The 19,337-nt window shown below is 40.8% G+C and overlaps 1 protein-coding gene across 4 annotated transcripts in view; it reads left to right on the forward strand.

The window, feature by feature from the left end:
- The window catches only part of zer1 (zyg-11 related, cell cycle regulator), a 28,937-nt gene extending 10,351 nt beyond the window's left edge, over positions 1-18,586 (forward strand). For all 4 annotated transcript variants that reach the window (XM_084383754.1, XM_084383752.1, XM_084383755.1 and 1 more), the window contains exons 7-16: positions 999-1,145; positions 1,266-1,439; positions 3,739-3,954; positions 6,361-6,402; positions 6,781-6,900; positions 6,999-7,114; positions 8,370-8,558; positions 9,550-9,647; positions 9,978-10,080; positions 13,086-18,586. In XM_084383754.1, the coding sequence (XP_084239880.1) occupies positions 999-1,145; positions 1,266-1,439; positions 3,739-3,954; positions 6,361-6,402; positions 6,781-6,900; positions 6,999-7,114; positions 8,370-8,558; positions 9,550-9,647; positions 9,978-10,080; positions 13,086-13,173 (1,293 nt within the window). In that variant the 3' untranslated portion in view covers positions 13,174-18,586. The remainder of the gene's footprint in view (positions 1-998; positions 1,146-1,265; positions 1,440-3,738; positions 3,955-6,360; positions 6,403-6,780; positions 6,901-6,998; positions 7,115-8,369; positions 8,559-9,549; positions 9,648-9,977; positions 10,081-13,085) is intronic.
- Positions 18,587-19,337: the final 751 nt, after the last annotated feature.

Below are 19,337 nucleotides of genomic sequence, written 5' to 3' on the forward strand. Positions count from 1 at the left end.
ACTCATATTGTATCGCACATTCATACTTCCATACATTACATACTGTGTGGAGGTTTAGGGAAAACATATAAAACAATCACAAATCAGATTGCCTTGCTTCAAAAGAGAGCAATCAGAATCATAAACAGACCTGATTATCGCCAACCAACCAACAAATTATTCATACATTCACAGGCACTCAAATTCAGTGAAGTTGTGATCTCAAAATAGCATCACTGTTTTCCATGTTGCCAGAATGTATCCAGAGGTTGTTCCAAATAAGAAAATATCAATATGAATTGAGAGGGAACTGTATATTCATAAAAAAAGACCAGAACTAATGTAAAACAAAGATGTGTCTCAGTATATGGAGTGTGGAATGATTTAAAAACGGAAATGAATGAGTGTAATACACACGATAGATTAAAAAATTATTTAAACACAAGATGATTAACAAATATAAAACAGAAGTATGAACACCAGAGTGTACAAAAATGAGTTTTGGGTTTTTGTATTTAAAAATGTGTATATTCTTAGTTGCTGTAATTTTCTTTTATTGCTCTGTATAATTTAAATGCAGCTGACAAAATATATTAATGTTAAAAGGGTAGGTGTAATAAGGTAAGGCTTCAGCCTGCTCCTTTTCAGTCCTGTTTTGTTTATTTGTTTGTTTGTTTGTTTGTTCTATCTACCAGTGTATTCGCATTTTTATAAGTTGGATAATGACTGACATAAAGTAAACTAAATTGAAAATCGCTCGAAAAGAGTTTTGTTGTTTATTGTTGAAACCCCCAAATGGTGTAATCTTTATTTTTGGTGAATATTATTTGAACTTGCCTAACCCTAACCTGCCAAAACCAACCACGATAAAGTCAAGCTTAAAATAAGAATGAAATTAATGTAAATGACAGTTTTCAAGGCATAAAACCAACCGATCTGTGGATCAAATACAGAATTGATGCTTATTAACAGGCAGGTTGTGTTTTGTGGGTTAAATCTGTGTTGCCGGCCTTTTTCAGGTGACTGGATCCAAGAATGAGGACCAGGTCCTGAATGCCATCGAGGCTTACACCGAGTTTCGCCCTGAGCTGGCCCACAGAGCCATCAATCAGCTGTTTGACATTGCCAGGATACAGCACTGCAGCCAACTGCTCCGAGCTTTGCAAGTATGATGACTTTAAATGGACTTGTTCTTTGAAGGTGGTGACACCAGTAACTTGTCATTATTTTTCTTTGTATGTTACGCCTGTGTCAGGTATCACACCACAAATGTTTTGTCCTTTCAGCTTGTCATAGCAGCGTTGAAGTGCCATAAATATGATAAGAGTATACAGGTGACGGGCAGCGCTGCTCTGTACTACCTGACTAACACAGAGTACCGCAGTGACCAGAGTGTGCGGTTGCGCAGAGAGGTGATTCAAGTGGTACTAAATGGAATGGAGCAGTACCAGGAGGTCACTGTAAGTCTACACTGTGGTCACCACACCATCACCATCTCTAATAAACTAGACTCAACTCAAAGTTTATTTGTGGAAGTAAAATACTTGTATTTTCATAATATTATGCTCACAATTCCGTACTCTTAATCTTTGATCAGAGATTTTCTGATATAAATCTTCATTTTGACAGACACTGTTTTGTGAAGGAAAAATTCCTCTATGGCCACTTGATACAACATCTAACATTTAAGAGTGGCTTCTTTTTATTCAGTGAAAAAAATGGGTTTGTAGAAAAACATGTTAATATTCTTCAAAATCAGGTATTGAAAAAAGTTCAGTGTTGTTTCCACTCTAGGACCAACTTCAGTGTCCATATAGGCACAGCTGATATAGACTGAGTACTCCACTCCTTATACAGGTGCTGGTCAACGAATTAGAATAATTTGAAATAGTGCAATCATTAAATTCTTTGAATGCATTTTTTGTGCAGAAAGCAAATCAGGTGTTCACCGCACCTGTCCTACTCGTTAGACTAATCACAGAACTCGTTACCTGTAAAAAATTTGCTCAGCTGAGCTTTCCAAAAGGCCCATTTAGGCCATTTAACTGTGACACTGTTGTTTTATTGAATTAGAATAATGGAGAAACCGTTTCATTGAATTAGAATAAATGCTCGAATTTTTGTTTTCTGTGAAGAGTGTTCACTGTGCAGTATAAAGTCAGGGTTGAGTAGAATTTCTAAGTTGTAAAATCAATCATGGGTAAGCAGCGCGACCTCTCAACCGGAATAGTGGCTCAAATTCAAGCCCTTCGCCAACAAGGCTTGACCCAAACTAAAATTGCTGAGCAGCTCGGCATCAGCCAGTCTTCCGTCTGCAAAGCTCTCAAGAAAAACTGCAGCAAGCGCACCAACTGTTCCGGCGTCCGAAAAACTTCTGCTCGCGACAACAAGCAGCTGAGAAAGATCGCAGTCAGCAACCGGTTCAAGTCCACTTCCGAGCTCACCGACTTGTGGAACAAGCAGACCGGCGCTGACGTCTCCAGATCAACCACTTACCGTCGTCTGCGCGAACTCGGCTTCAAATCTCGCGTTCCAGCAGTAAAACCGATGCTGAACAAGAAACAAATGGAGAAACGGCTGAAGTGGGCCAAAGAACACGTCGAGTGGACTGCTGAAGACTGGCAGAAAGTGGTCTTCAGTGACGAATCACGCTTCTGCATCTCCTTCGGTGACCAAGGTCCTCGTGTCTGGCGTCGTGGTGGCGAAACCTACAACCACGAGTGCATGAAAAGATCCGTCAAGTTTCCCCAGAGCGTTATGGTCTGGGGATGCATGTCCGCTCGAGGTGTAGGGAGACTCTGCTTCCTCAAGAAGACTGTCAATGCTGCCGTATATCAAGATGTTCTGGAAACGTTCCTGATTCCGACTGTTGAGGAACAGTTCGGCGAAGAAGACTTCATATTTCAACAGGATCTTGCACCGGCTCATGCGGCAAAGTCGACCAAAGATTGGTTCACTAAAAAACAGCTTGAAGTTTTGGCATGGCCGGCCAACTCGCCTGACCTCAATGTCATTGAAAACCTTTGGGCCATCGTCAAGCGGAAAATTCGCGACAGAAAGCCTACTACGCTGGACCAACTGAAGCAGAACATCGCCACTGCCTGGGAAGCTGTGAGTGCGGAAACTTGCGACAAGCTGGTCAAATCGATGCCGCGGAGACTTCAGGCAGTCATACAAGCCAAGGGGGCAGCCACAAAATACTGAGGAAGTGATGATTGTAATTATAATAAAAATTATTCTAATTCAATGAAACGGTTTCTCCATTATTCTAATTCAATAAAACAACAGTGTCACAGTTAAATGGCCTAAATGGGCCTTTTGGAAAGCTCAGCTGAGCAAATTTTTTACAGGTAACGAGTTCTGTGATTAGTCTAACGAGTAGGACAGGTGCGGTGAACACCTGATTTGCTTTCTGCACAAAAAATGCATTCAAAGAATTTAATGATTGCACTATTTCAAATTATTCTAATTCGTTGACCAGCACCTGTATACAGAAAAGTTAGGCCAATTCGTCCAGTTTTTGTTTTACACTTAAGTAGTAATTGTTTTGTTGATCAGGAAAAAGTGTTCCACAAAGTATACTTTTTCAAAACAAAACCAAAGGAAATTGAATCATAACCCTTATGTTGCTGCCTAATTAAAGTTCAGTTCAGCTTTTAGGCCTATTTGATCTACATTATATTTCTGTTTAGACTCGTTGTGGAGTTTTCAGTTTTGAGTTGTAAACCCTGGTGTGTCCTCCTCTCTTTCTCACACCAGGTCCAGAGGAACTGCTGCTTGACTCTGTGTAACTTCAGTATTCCAGAGGAGCTGGAGTTCCAGTACAGTCGGGTCAACCAGCTGCTGCTGAAAATCCTGGAGCCAGCCAGGCAGGATGAGTCCATCCAGAGAATTGCTGTGCACCTCTGCAACGCTTTGGTTTGTCAGGTGGACAACCATCACAAGGAAGCTGTGGGAAAGATGGGATTTGTCAAGGTCAATGAGCTTTGCATTTTTTTATTTCCTAGTGTCCATAAACAACAGTTATCAAATACACATACTCTCCTTACCATCGGCATGAAATTAGATTTTTGGTCAGTAAAAAGTTCATTAGGTAGACTTTAGAGATATTTATTTTGTCAGTTATTTACATGCAACCACACCTGAAATTTGTCCCATACCCAGCTACAAATTGTAAGTGCACACACAAACTAGGAGTAGTGGGCTGCCATGTCAGGCGCCCGGGGAGCACATGGGGGTATTGGTGCCTCGCACAGGGGCACCTCGCCGTAACCCAGGAACCTCTTCAGCTACCAGTCCACTTCCATATTGTGGTCTGTAGCTGGACTTGAACCGGGCACCCTCCGGTGCCCAAGCCAAGTCTCTACCGACTGAGCTACTGCCGCCCCACAATCTGAGTGGGAAACTCATTTGAGCCATCTTAGCTTTTCAAGGGCAGTGGACTGTGCAGACAGTGCAGAGCCCAGGGATCCACTGCAGTTCTCTCCTGTTACTTAGTCAAAGCCAGTGGCAGGAGTATTTCTAATATCCAGCAAGCTTATTTTTAGGATGGCAGGAAGCCAGAGCACCCAGAGGACACTCATGTATACACGGGGAGAACATGCACCACGGTGTGATGACAGTATTGTAGTTATTTCAGTTGTGTCTCTGTGTTGGGAAAGTTAATTGGAGTTCATACATATACCCAAAGAGTACAGAAACTTCCTCTTTAAGGACAGAATTGTAAAAAAAAATATGAATAAGCTACCCGGGCTTCATTTTGTACTAGTTCCTAGACATTCTGCAATAGGATCAGTATGCAAACTAAAGTCCTTTGTTCAGTTTCATCTGATAGGTTAGTGTCATTGATATCAAGATCTCTCTTTCCAGAAAGACTCGAGAACAAGAAACATCCAAATACAAGAATAACAAATACAGAATAAAACCAGATAACTTAAAATCGAGCAACAAATAGAGTTCATAAGAGCAAAGTGAAATTGGTAATAACTATATAATCATGGAATTATCAATACACAGTAAAATGTGCCAGAAGTTGGTGAGTATTTATATGGAAGCTCAGTGTTGCTGTTAGATGATGTTTGACCTATCAGTAGGCCCTGCAGTGTATCAGGCTGTGTAGTCATAAAACCCACTGAGCCCTCTGACAGGCGGCACCATTCTCCAGCCATGACCTAATGGATCTGTAAGCTGCCTTAAACTCCGACACTTAACCAAGCAGAGCAGATAGTCAGCGGATTGACTCAGCACTGGCTGGATTCATGTGAATGCTATGTCCCACTCAATTGTCCAGCTGCCATCATTGTTAATCTGGTTTTACTAGTCTAATCAGTAGCCAGTTAGCAGCCCCTCTGGTGTGAGAAACTTCTCATGAATTATGTCTTTTAGCTGTCTTGCGAAAGAACTGAACATAGCTTTGTTGTGAATTTATTTGTGAGTACAGATGAGTCTACTGGGTCATCAGGTGGACACCCTCTCAATAACTGGTGTTTCATGTAGGTGGGCCCACGACACACAGAGGCCTCAATAAAATGTAATAACAGTGAAAGTGGGTGAGATGAGTGGGTAGAACTCGGGGCATGTAGAAGGATATTACCCTCATAGAAAATGATGTTGAATTACTGATCAGGATGGATACGTTATTTAGGTATAATGTTAGCAGTAATGAACCAAGATTAGACCCTGGCAGCAACCCATTACTAATGGACTAATTGATTCACCACCATCAGCCACATGCTGTGTGTTTGAAGGAGAAATGTGTAGAAATAAAATGGAGGACTGTGACAGACTTTGCTTATACAGAGAGACCTCACATAAATGATGTGGTGTGATAATAGGCTGTCTGTAAGGATGCCTACAGAATAACCTGCTGCCCCACCTCACTGATAAGGTTTCAATTGGTGTTCATTATGATTGACATCAGTTAACGTTTTACATCATTTTACTGGAATTTTACTACTAGGCAAGCTTTCTCAACATTTCAGTGACCTCTGCAGTGGTACAAAAATGTCTTTGCTGGCTCTTCTTTTGCAGCCATGCAGTAAACACAATCTTACGATGCACTGGGTTGGTTTCTTCAGTGTAAACAGATGTGCAAGCCTTCAAACTGGACTCTGTATCGACTTTTACCCTGTGATTGTAAAAGATCAAAACGTCCACACACTTATATCCCGTGCACCACTTGTATGATCTTATCTTCTTAGATGTTTTTTGCTTGCTGTTAAGTAGTGACCTGTATATTTGGAAAATCTCTCAGCCTGTAGTTGTTACCTGTAGTATCACACCAACACCAACCACTGTTGTTTTTTTGTAGTGCTGCTGGGGTTGTGAGATCTGCTGTCAGCTGATTATGTTAAGTTTATTTTCCTTTTTTATCATTTACAGACGATGTTGAATTTAATTCAGAAGAAGCTTCAGGACAGAATGGTGAGTCTCCGTTTTACTCCTGGATCTTTTGAACGTGAAATTTTATTGCTTTTGACAGAAACCTGACTCGGTTATTACCTGGGGAACACATTGTTTGGTAGAGAGCTGAGCGGATGGTAGCTCATTATGAAGTTTATTTTTCAAATGTAAAACAAAGAGTCTAATGGTTAAGGCACATACATATGTCAACGGTTCATCTCTTGGACAGTAGACCTTTGTTGCATTTCATTTGCCTCTCTTTCTCTCTCTCCTCCTGTTTCTGTCTATGCTGACTCAAATAAACACAAAGATTTCCCAGTATAATATCTTAAAAAGAAAAAAGTCAAATAACCATCAAATACCGTTTGAATCAAATGTAAGTCTTGTGTTTCCCCTCAGTGTGACCAGGTGATGGAGTTTTCCTGGAGCGCTCTGTGGAACATCACTGATGAGACGCCTGACAACTGCCAGATGTTCCTAAACTGTCGGGGCATGAGTCTGTTTCTGGAGTGTCTACAGGTGAGTCCACACTCACACACTTTTTCAAGGTCCAGACATACATTGATTCTTGATTCTTTTACTTACACCTCTCTTCTTATTGTGTGATCTTACTCCAGGAATTTCCAGACAAGCAGGAGCTTCACCGCAACATGTTGGGACTTTTGGGAAATGTAGCTGAGGTCAAAGCACTGAGGCCACAGCTGCTCACCCCGCAGTTCATCACTGTGTTCAGGTAAGAGAACTGCTGACACCAGTGGAGACTAAAACGTACTGTATTATAATACAAAATATCTTAAAATACTAGTGGATATTCACATCACCTGCTGTTTGACATACAGCTCATGTATGATCATGTTATTTACTTTCTGCTTTTCATTTGATTTGCCATGTACTTGGACACAGTCAGATGTAGTTATTAAACTCCTAATGAAGATTACATATAAAAGGAAAGTTACCCGGAAAATACACTGGTTGCATGTATGTTTCGGAACGGCCCCACTGCCAGCTGCGTTTTGAGTGCAGCACGGCACAGCACTGCCGGATAGCTGGAGTTGCAAGACAGAGGAGTTCCAGAATCAGAATCAGAATCAGAATCAGAATCAGAATTCCTTTATTTGTCCCGCAAATGGGGAAATTTCTTTGTCACAGCAGCCGAATATTACAATAAACAATAATAAAATTAAAAAATAAACAATACAATAAAATGATAAGAATAGAATAGACTCATATATATATTATATACATAATATTTACAATATGAACAGTAGTGATTAAAAATGGTTAAAAAGTACAGAAAGAAATATAAAAAGAAGAAAAAGCTCAAAGGTGAGCGAGAGCTGCTGTAACAGGCTGCCACTCGCATGGTGCCATCTTGACAATCAATTCCAGCGATAACTACAGAATCACGTGCGACCGCAGTTATACGTATGGTATGTGTAATAAACACAACAACAAACAGACAAAAGGTTAGTGTTCCCAACCGAAGGACTAGAGGAAGTGCTTGGATTTGTCTCTTTTTTAAAAAACGTCAACACCAAGTGTTTTATTATGAACCATTACCGGATGTTATGTTGTTGTTTTGGTGTGTGACTTCGGCTGAATTGCTGTGCCCTGCTCCGGCATACGGCAGAAATAGAAGCCTTGTGTATCTGCTACAGAAGGGTCCGGACTGCCGGAGCTGCAACGGAGCAGATACGCAACGCAGCGGAGCCAGTGGAAGTGCACACATAGACTAGAGTAAAACCCATCAGCTCTGCTGACGTGGTGGAGACGAACTGAACACAGATCTGGTGGAATTTAGGGTTTACTGTTGCATTATGCAAACAGAACAGCCATTTTAGAGTAGTACCTTTTTATCTGAACATAGTGTTCATAGTCAGAGATGTTATAGTTGTCTGTTTTGTGTGAGGGTCCATATTTCATAGAGACCTCTCATCAGATAATTGTTGTCTTCATCTGTTCCCCCTCACTGTTGGATGATTCAACAGTAACCTGCTGGACAGTAAGGCGGATGGGATCGAGGTGTCGTACAACGCGTGTGGTGTACTTTCACACATCATGTTTGACGGGCCTGAGGTTTGGTCGATGGAAGACCCGAGAAGAGACACAGTGATGGACAAGATGTGGGATGCCATCCAGAGCTGGGACGTCAGCTCACGCCGCAACATCAACTACAGGTGATTTATCTGTTTATTAATGTCTTAATAATCTTTTTTTATTGATTTAATATACATGTGTAATACATATTATATTTATTATTATCAAATGTTCGTGTAAAAATGTCTAAGATGGATTGTATTGAGTAACACATAAAAATACTCGATACCAGGCAGAATCGTTCAGATTGTGCACATTATGATAAGCAGCTGCCACTTAATGTAGCAACTGGTCACATGTCGTGATGCGTAATACTGAACAGGTTGAAATGTTAATTTTACCTTTTGCTGTGAATTAATTCAACATCACATCAAATTATTGATCATTGATCACTAAGCTTCCTACTACATTATACTATACACACTTTATTATAAACTGATCAATGTACCAGTTGTAAAGTCAGAGTTAGAATAGTTTGTAACTAGAGTCGGCCTGTAAAGATGGACTAGTGAGTAGATGAGTCTCTGTGTTCACTGTGATGACATTTAATGTCCCCAACAACCTCTGTAGTCTCATTTAGACACTTGTTAGCAACCACTGTTTTTAACACACATAACTTTATTATTGACATGTGACAAATTGTATGTCATTGAACAAAACAAGAATGTTTAACTTGTGTTAGCCACATACCTTTTTTAGGCATCCACCTGAGCACCCATTGACTTCCAAGACAAGGGAACTTTAAAATGTAAAAATTAAAATGATAATAATAATGAATAAATAACAAAGATAAAAATGTATTTCCTGGTTGTAGGACTCATTCCTGATGCACTGTATTAGCTGTTAGTGTTAGTATGAATACTGTGGGACGCCTGAAAGTAAAATGTGCATTGTGTCATTATTATGATTATAAAAGTGTCAAAGTATGTAGATATGTATGTGACCCTGCTAGATGCAGAACTGTGTAATAACATGAGTATACAGTGAGTTGAAGCTGTGTTGTAGTTGAACAGCCCAGCTGTCTCTAGTGTTCCTCCTTCCTGAATTGTTAAATTGAGTTTGGTCTCTCAGGTCATTCGAGCCCATCCTGCGGTTGCTGCCTCAGAGCATCTCCCCTGTCAGTCAGCACTGGGCCACATGGGCTCTCTTTAACCTGGTGTCAGTTTACCGTGAGTATCTGCTGCGACAATGTAGTGACGTCACTTACAGCAAGCTTATATCACATATTTCAGCTAATAGACCAGAATGATACGGGTACATGTTCCTGTACTGACTAAATATACTTTTCAAATGATTTTCTTATGTTTAAAATATGACTTCCCTTTTTACCGTGTTCCAGCGTTACCTTTTCTTTTTCACTTGTCACCAGGCTGCTTGTTCTTTCATTCAAGTACACATCCCACCATTCTTTACTGCTGATAAGCATAAATTGTGCTGTATGCAATACTGCACAGGGATAATTCTCAGCTACTCTCTTTCTATTCATTCTGGCTCTGCAGCAAGCAAGTATTGCCCCCTGCTGATAAAGGAAGGAGGAATCAGTCTTCTAGAGAAGGTCCTGAAGCTGGACAGCTCACACCCAGAGACCAAGGACATGGCCAGGTGAGACTGAAAGTTCTGTATATGAGCTGTGTGTACTTAATGTACATGTTGTACTCATTGTTGCTCTGTAGCCTGTCAGAAGGTTCTGTTTGCCAAATACATTCTACAGCTGATGATTCAGTCACAGGCTGAGCAGCAGCCAGAGAGGCTAGCTTTACTTTCTGTTGCACTGAGTAAAGAGAACTAATGAAAGTATTTGGTTCAAATCATTCTGTTGCAGTCATCACTTTTTAGTGCAGTAGTCTAAATAAATAGAAAGGCATACCTTTACTTCAGTTCTTGAGTCCATGCAGAGGAAGAAAACGAGGCATTCTTGTCTTTGAGTTTGGTCTGTTGTGCGCAGGGCGTAAGATAGGGCCCTTAATCATGAAGTTACATGGGCTGACAGGTGACTCATTGATTGTTGGTTTTGGTGGTTTGATCATCCTACATAATCAGCACTACATGGACCCAGGGAAGGAAATCCCATTCTGACAGGAGGTCATGCTGCACTACTGAGCCTGCTGTCTTTCTTTATTTTCTGTGGCGTCACCAAGGAGTAACCGATTACTGTCGAAACTCTATCTGGAGCTTGTATGTCATCAATGATGACGCATGTTTATAAACGGGATGAATAAGAGCCATCTTGTACTGTAATATTACAGAGGAGATAGTAGGACTGGATACTCTGGATTACATTTTGTCCAGTCCCTGAGGAGGATGAACTGATGATTGTTTACCTCAGATCCAGGGTCAGTGTCAGCTCTCTGAATTTGGTGCAATTGGAGGGGCAATTAGAAGTAGCATTAGCTGCTAACACTAGTGTTACTTGTGCTGACTGGTCCTCTCAACAACAACATCCCACTACCTTTTTACATCAGCAACAATGTTTTTGGTGACACTGTCAGATTCACAATACAGCTGCTGGTTTTGAAGACAAAATTCAAAGTAATTATACCCAGCAGTGTTAAACATGGAGGTGCTGAGTGTTAGAATGCTGTGATAGATTCATGCAGGTATATGACTGGAGAAAAAAGTGAGCCGGCAGACAGGTGGGGGTGTTCCCATACCCAAAGCTAAATCTTTGCACCCCTACTTTATTGAGACACTGCAGCATGCTGCTGTGATTAATTACTGCGACGTGAACGTGCATTGTGACGGATCAATGAATCACCTGCTGCTATCCTCACATATCTAAGATGCAGTGCAGACTCCTTCACTCTTTTCACATTTTTTTATGTTGCAGCCTTATGCTGAAATCGTTTAAAATAATTTCTTCCCCTCATCAGTCTACACTCAATACACCATAATGAAAAAAGGGAAAAACAAAACTTTAGACATTTTTGCAAATGTATTCAAAAGGAAAAACTAAAATATTACAGTGACATAAGCATTCAGACCCTTTGCTATGACACTTGAAATTTAACTCAGGTGTCCACCTCCACCAAATTCAATTGATTGGACATGATTTGGAAAGGCACACACCTGTCTGTAGAAGGTCTCAGAGCTGAAAATGTATATCAGAGCAAAAACCAAGCCATGAGGTCGAAGGAACTGCCTGCAGAGCTCAGAGACAGGATTATGTCGAGGCACAGAACTGAGGAAGGCTACAATAGAAGCTTTGAGTTTGCAAAAAAGCACCTAAAGGACTAGAAACTAGATTCTCTGATCTGATGAAACCAAGATTGAACTGTTTGGCCTCCATTCTAAGTGTCATGTCTGGAGGAAACCAGGCACTGTTCATCACCTGCCCAATACCATCCCAACGCTTAAGCATGGTGGTGGCAGCATCATGCTTTGGGGTGTTTTTCAGTGGCAGGGACTTGGCGACTGGTCAGGATTGAAGGAAAGCTGAACAGAGCAAAGTACAGAGATATCCTTAATGAAAACCTGCTCCAGAGCACTCAGTACCTCAGACTCCGCCGAAGGTTCACCTTCCAACAGGACAGTGACCCTAAGCACACAGCCAAGACAACGCTGGAGTGCCTTAGGGACAACTCTGTGAATGTCCTTGAGTGACCCAGACAGAACCCTGACTTGAAACTAATCGAACATCTCTGGAGAGACCTGAAAATGGCCGTTCACCGACAGTCCCCATCCAACCTGACAGAGCTGGAGAGGATCTGTAGAGGAAAAACGGCAGCAAATCCCCAAATCCAGGTGTGCGAAGCTTGTCGCATTATAGCCAAGAAGACTCAATGCTGTAATTGCTGCCAAAGGTGCTTCAACTAAGTACTGAGTAAAGTGTCTGAATACTGATGAATGTGATATTTCAGTTTATCCTTTTTAATACATTTGCAAAAGTTTCCTCTTTGTCATTATGGTGTATTGAGTGTAGAATGATCAGGAAAAAAAACATTTAAACGATTTCAGCATAAGGCTGCAACATAACAAAATGTGAAAAAGTGAAGGGGTCTGAATACTTTCTGAATGCCCTGTAATTATCAATGATCAATGACGGTTTCAAAAATCTCCTCACTCCTCACATACATACCTTTGCTCTGTGATGTAGCACCACTGCTTGCTTTCCTTGAATCCATTTGTCTTTAAAGCCTAAATTCATGAAATGTAATCATTTCCTCTTTATTCAATGTGAGGCAGGCTACCTTCACTATAAAACACTGTTGATGATGAATGTCTGTTAGGGTGAGTGATTTATTGATTTTAAATCTAAATTGCAAATTTGAAACAACGTGATTATCAAATTACAGAGGCTGCGATTAATTTTGTTGTGGGATGTGCATCCAATGTTAGGTGCATTTTAGATGAATTGGATGTATTCACTTTGAAATAGCTTATTAAAAAACAAACTTTATGTAAGCTAATGAGTGATGCTCATTTGTTTCTTACAACATGTGGACCAAGATCCATCTTCTCAGGAGCTCCCAGCAGCCCAAGAATGGCATTTGTACCCCAACATTGCATTATTTGACAGCTTATGTCAGTAAGGGAATAGAATTTACCATCTAAAAAGCTCTTAGACAGTTTTAACCTTTAGCTAACTTGTACCATCTTTTCCTTTTCAGCAAAGTAATGGAGCAGTGTGAAAACTTCAAAGAAGACCCGATGGAAACAAATCATGGACAGGAGGTAAATTATGGACAAAGAGGTTGACACCACAGGAGCCATGATTCTCAGCAAACATCAATCAAACCAACCTAAGGCCCCTCCTACTGTCATCACCACAAGGGTCAATCGTGTGCATTTTTCTTCTTCTTCTCATTCTTCTTATTTTGTAGATCAGAAATGTGTCTCTGACCCTCTTCACAGCAGTTTGGACAAAACCTTAATATATGACACATAGGACTTAAGATGTGGTGCATGGTGTTTTGTTGTGAGGGTGCTTACCTTTGCTGCACATAAGCATCTCTTCTGTTGGGAGGGGTTGGTGGGGGTGGGTGACTGTTATCTCTCAGTGTGCGCGCACGTGTGTGTGTGTGTGTGTGTGTGTGAGTGTGTGCGTGCGTGTGTGTGTGTGTGTGTGTGTGTGTGTCAAAGACTTACGGGCAGAACAAAGCAGTCGGAGTGATTCTCAGTGGAAGGAAACGGGTCCTCCCCAGCTCACTACCGTTAACTGTGTAGCATTGAACAAAAGGCTGATGTGCAGCGCCATCAGAGGTCGCAGCGCTCACACTGCTCTCTCACAGTCGCTCATGCTTGTGGAGGCCACTGAGCTGTTGACATGTACAGTGAATATTAGCCATTATGTTTGTAGGCTGCAGAGAAGCGTCACACTGATGTTGACAGGAGGGAAGTCTTCCCAGATCTTGTGGCACAATGATGGACTTCTTTGTTATATATGTAAATATTCTCTGTTTGTCTCATCCTTTTACTGTGTGTATGTTTTATAATATAACTGTAAACACTCATGACTTTACTCTGTATTTAAATTTGTTTAGGTTGGACTGACAGGTGGTCAGTGCTAAGAAACTATATACTGAATACCCAATCATTCAAATGTAGTCTGGCAATCCTGGACTCTTTTAGATGTAGTTCATCCTCGCCTCGCTCTAATATTATCTGGCATGTTATCCTGATTCTGTAGTTTTATCTTACTGGAAGTAGTCGTGACTTTCAACAATGAGGGAGGTCAAATCACTCGAAGCAAATACACCATATGGCCAAAAGTATGTGGAAACTGCAGGCACAAAAGCAACTGCAACAAGAAATTGTTTTCCCAGTTGGTGCAGAGAACCTGCATAGAGCCTTGACCTCAAACACATCCAACACTTTTGGGATCAAGTGGTTTGTTGACTCTGAGCCAGACCTTCTGGCCCATCATCACTGTTGGACCTCACTGATGCTCTAGAGGCTGATGGGAGCAAATCCCTGCAGACAGGTTCCAACATCTGGTGGAAAGTCTGAAACCAGAACAGTGGAGGCTGTTAAAGCAGCAGTGTAGTGCATGTGGTTTTGGATTCCCATGCAAGGCAGATGGAGTTGTGAGATCACATGATCATTTAATCTCAGAAATCAATCTTGCCAGGCTTTTAGTGGCCAAATCACAGTGGTTCAACCAATTAGCATCCAATGAGGAACTACTGGCAGCTACAGGGTTTAGGTGTGATGACCATTGAGATAGGCGACTGGTCGTTTGAAAACAATAATTGTGGCTCCTCCAGAGGTTAGCATAGCTGCTATAGCATCAGTTACATCAGAACTGAAGAGTTTATTTCACTGAAAGAAAAAAGTAAAGAACAACACTGAAGGCTTTTCTCGATGGAAAATGTGTTTTCATCTTCTCTCCAGTGACTTTAGCAAGAGTTTGATTCACCAGCGGTCTCCCCTGGTGGCAGCGCTCTCCTGCCGTAGATCTGATTGACTGAAGTTAGCCAGTGATAGCCGGTGATAGACGGATGATTCGCCCAGTCACCCGCTAAGAATTTCTGGAAGTGCCTGTCCTTTTCCATACAGTCTAAAAGCGACTTCCCCAACAGTTCTGTGTAACAAGCTGTCTGGCACGTCAGGTTGGTTTGGGAATGACTTGTTCACCGATCACACATGGGCACAATGTTAAATAAATGACTCGACCGATTCAGTCCTGTAACATAGCTGGACTCTCAATTAACTCCACGCCTACAGATATTTAAATTTTCTAACTTAGAGTCTTCAGACCCAACCCATGGCTGGCTCAAGTGTCATCACTTGAGGACAGGATGTCACACTGTTGTTGTGAGAAAGTAGTTGGACATTTATAAATACTATGGACATTTAACAGTTCAGGCAGCATCTGCAATTCTAAAGCTGTCTCCAGTGTTTTGCCCTCAAGCTCAACGGTGCTTCCAGTGGTCAGGTATGATGCCAGATGATCAGCAAGACGAGGCCAAAGGAAACGATTATCCTTCAACAACACCTGATGGGCCATTACTTTTACTGGTTGGTCAACATGCTGCTAAGTAACTGCTTCACTTAAACTCCTCTTCTAGTATGAGTTGTCCCACGGTACTATACTAACATTAAACAGCAGATGAAGCAATAACTGATGGGAGAAAGGAAAATAGTGGATTGATGTTTTTTGTCTAAAGTTGAAACTGGGGTGATCTGTTCAGGAAGGAAGCAGGATGCTTCTTTTTCACAACCCAAATCAAAGCCTGACTTTATTCCCTCAATTTGCTGTTGTGACCGTAAAGGTGCCCTGTGAAGTTTTCTTGTGAGCAAACAGATTGATGTTAGCATGATGTTTGTCACAAAAAAACGTGTGTATGCAAGAGGCCTAACAAACTTGTTGAAATTACGAACCCACAATTATTTTAAAAACAGTTTTTTATTTATTATTTTTTCTTTTAGACTTTGCAAGCTACAAATGTTTGCTAGCTCACGGTCTTCTTCTCTGCCATTGCTGACATATTGCTTTCTTGCCACCAATTGTGGAGAAGTGGAATGGCATAAAGCCACTAATGTATACAGCTCTGCCCATGTTTTCTTGCATGTGGGTTCTTTTAAGTGAGCTCAAGATACAACACACACATTGGGCTAATCAAGACAGTGCTCCACAGTGCTACTAGTGGCTAAAAACTCTACAGGGTGCCTTTATGATGACTCTCACTAACTGGTTTCCTCACTGGCATTTCTCACAACGTGGCACTGGGATCAGTATTGGATGTTCTTCAAACAGCAGTCACAGTAAATCACTTGAGAGTGTCTGCTGAGCTATTGAAGGCACTGTCTTACATTCAGAACTAAAAAAATCCACGTCATCAGTAGCTGTCTGAATTGCGAGCCACTCCTTTTAGTTTACAGAGTAGATTTCCTGTCGTGTATATTGAGTTCCATACCAGCGAGGCGTGGCAAATTCACCACATTTTACTGCTTTTCTTACCTTGTTTTAACACTTTAATTATAAACTGTATTTTAGTTTGATTAATACAGACATGGGTGACATGTTTCTAGGTCTGGGACAGTGACTGTATGTTGAGATTAGCGTTGCCTTTCTTTGACACTCAGAGGACAGTTTATGCACCAGTGAATAGATTAACAGTGGTCATTAATTAAACTCTTTTGTTTGTTTTTCCAAATCCCAAAGATTTTCAATTTACAAATTAAACTCAGAAAAGATTAAAGGGCAACGCCACCAATTTTAAACATTAAAGTGTGTTTACAGCTTTAAACTTTTAGGTTTTTAAAAGCAGTCCACTGGTCTAACATTACACTCCTCTAACACTGTTGGACTCATCATGGACAGTTTAAAAACAAATTATTAACATTGATACAGCAGAACAGAGATATCACCTGTCTTATTCCACACATTCTTCTTCCTTTTCAAAACCGGGTGCCTACACTACCCAAAATGCAACTTAGCAACTGAGTGACATCACTGGAGGCAGTTATCCAGATTCAGATTCATCAGACAAAATACTTTATACTACTTTTTCACTTATGCAGTAGTACTCCCCAACACCTGTAAACACACTTTAATGTGTAAAATAGTAAAATAATCAAAATATTATCGCAATATGACCGAGTGCAGTGACCGAAGTGCAAGTTTTTGATAAAGATAAAATGTGTCACAACATACAATTATAAATGAAGCATTGATGTGCTACTCAGATGCCCTGGCCTACAAATCATATCTTATATTCCAGCAAAAAGCACCTCATTTTTATATTGTTTTTCAGTGAAAATGAAATGCAAAACTTAGCGCTAAAATCTTGACTCATGTTACAATATCTGACAACATGATTTTTATTTTTTTTGATATTGCTAAGCCCTAGTTGCTAGTTATTTTTCTGTCAATCAGCACTTGAGCACATTTAGGTCAGTGCTCTGGAGTGAGTTTCCAGCTTTGCTTAATTCTTACAACATTGGATTGTTGCCATTTTAATTGAGTTTCTTTTTACCAGATGATCTGAATGTGTTTGGATGAGCAGTTTGAGCAGGTTTAAAGACTCACTTTGCCTGCAGTGCTGATGCTCAGAACAGGATTAGGATGGGGGATGTGAGTGAAAAAGATGTAATTTACATGAATGTTATTCATGAAATTTTTAAACCATGGACTACCAGGACCTTAGTTTTGATGCCAGTGAAGGAACAATACATCGCCAGTCATATTGCACAACAACATTCAAAATGTTTTCTCCTCCAGGTGTAAAACATGCTGGTTGAACCAGGTCAGACATGTTGCACACTGGTTAGTAATAAGTAGCACACTGGCACCACAGTGTGTAGCTCCAGCTGGTTCCCAGTATCAGCCTCTGTACACAGACTCCTACCCAGTTAAGGACTATGCTCACGAGTGTTTTAAGCTATTCCATATCAGTTGTGTTGGGTTCACCCACTGACTTGATTTTCTGGTTCTCATGTACAGTTTTTCTTTGTGTGATTTATGGGAATCTGATTGGTCCAGCTCTGTCTCTATCGCTACTTCACAGTCATGGTGCAAGTTAATGTTCAAGTAGGCAGTGGTGTGAGATGCAAAGCTTTATTAGAGACTGACTTGATGTTTCTGTCTGGAATTCCAGCGTGTGCATCTGAAGAGGATGTGCTTTCACACGTGATCAGAACAAAATCACTTGTGACTTTTGAGTTAAGAATTACAGTGTTTGATTAAAGATCCTAGCAGAGGTGTGAGCTTCTCTCTGGAGAAGACAGGTGATCAGTTGGACATCTTACATCTCCATCATCTCATTAGAAGTCACTGAATGTTTCCATTTATGCTTTCCCGGAAGAAATAATGTCTACAGCTGGGTGTCAGTGACGGCAAGTAGCTACTGTCAGGGTTTGATTGTTATTTATAAAGTTGTATGTGCTGAAAACTAAAAAAAAAAATTTTAAAGTTAAATACTGCTTCAGGAGAACTGCTGTGTCACAAACTGTTTCAGATTTCATCTACTAATTTCACAATGTTTCTAAAGTCTGTCGACACTCTGTCATTGATTTCTTTTGTAACTGCTGATGATAAGTGTAATCCAAAATGGAGTGAAGAATATTTGATCCAAACATTATGGAGTTTTTCCTGACTTAAATAGTACCAGGCCATTAGTGTAAAGATATGAATAAGCAATAAAGATGGAGTGGTTTAAAAATTGAATCTTGTGTTGTTTTTTCTCTTTACTTAAGGTAATTAAAATGTGATTAATGAAGTAGTTAATTATCGGAATAATGAACCAGTGGTGAGCCTGGAACTCACAAGGGGGACATTTTTACTAAGCACAGGGCAGGACACGTCCCTCTCACGTTTACATGCACTGTTAGTGATGAACTTTGATAAATCATGTTTCCCCTGGGTGCTGCCTCAGACTGTCCAACTCTACACCAACACTCGTGCACAACAAACGCAGAAGACCAGCATCTGTATCGGAGCGTGAGTCACACCCACAGAAAACCACCTGTAGTAGCGTCTCCTCTGTGCCCATTTTCCTTGTGAGAGCAGGATAACAATTGAGATCTGATACAGTTGAAGTTAACTTTGGCCTGTATTTTATGTGTTATAACTCTCAAACTTAAAGTTAATATGGGCCACAATCAGTGGTGAAAAGTACCTTAATACATGTACTTTCATTTCAGTGGGAGATGTACTTTTTACTACACTACATATACACCGATCAGCCACAACATTAAAACCACTGACAGGTGATGTGAATAACATTGATCATCTCATCACGATGCGATGTTCTGCTGGCAAACCTTGGGTGCTGGCAATTATGTGAATGCCACTTGACACGCACCACCCATCCAAACACTGTTGTGGACCAAGTACACCCCCTCATCACAACAACACTACCCGATGGCAGTGGCCCCCCAGCAGGACAATGTGCCCTGACACACTGCACAGGAACAGC

This window comes from Pagrus pagrus (assembly GCF_965226575.1).
Source record: "Pagrus pagrus genome assembly, chromosome: 19".
NCBI classification, from domain to species: domain Eukaryota; kingdom Metazoa; phylum Chordata; class Actinopteri; order Spariformes; family Sparidae; genus Pagrus; species Pagrus pagrus.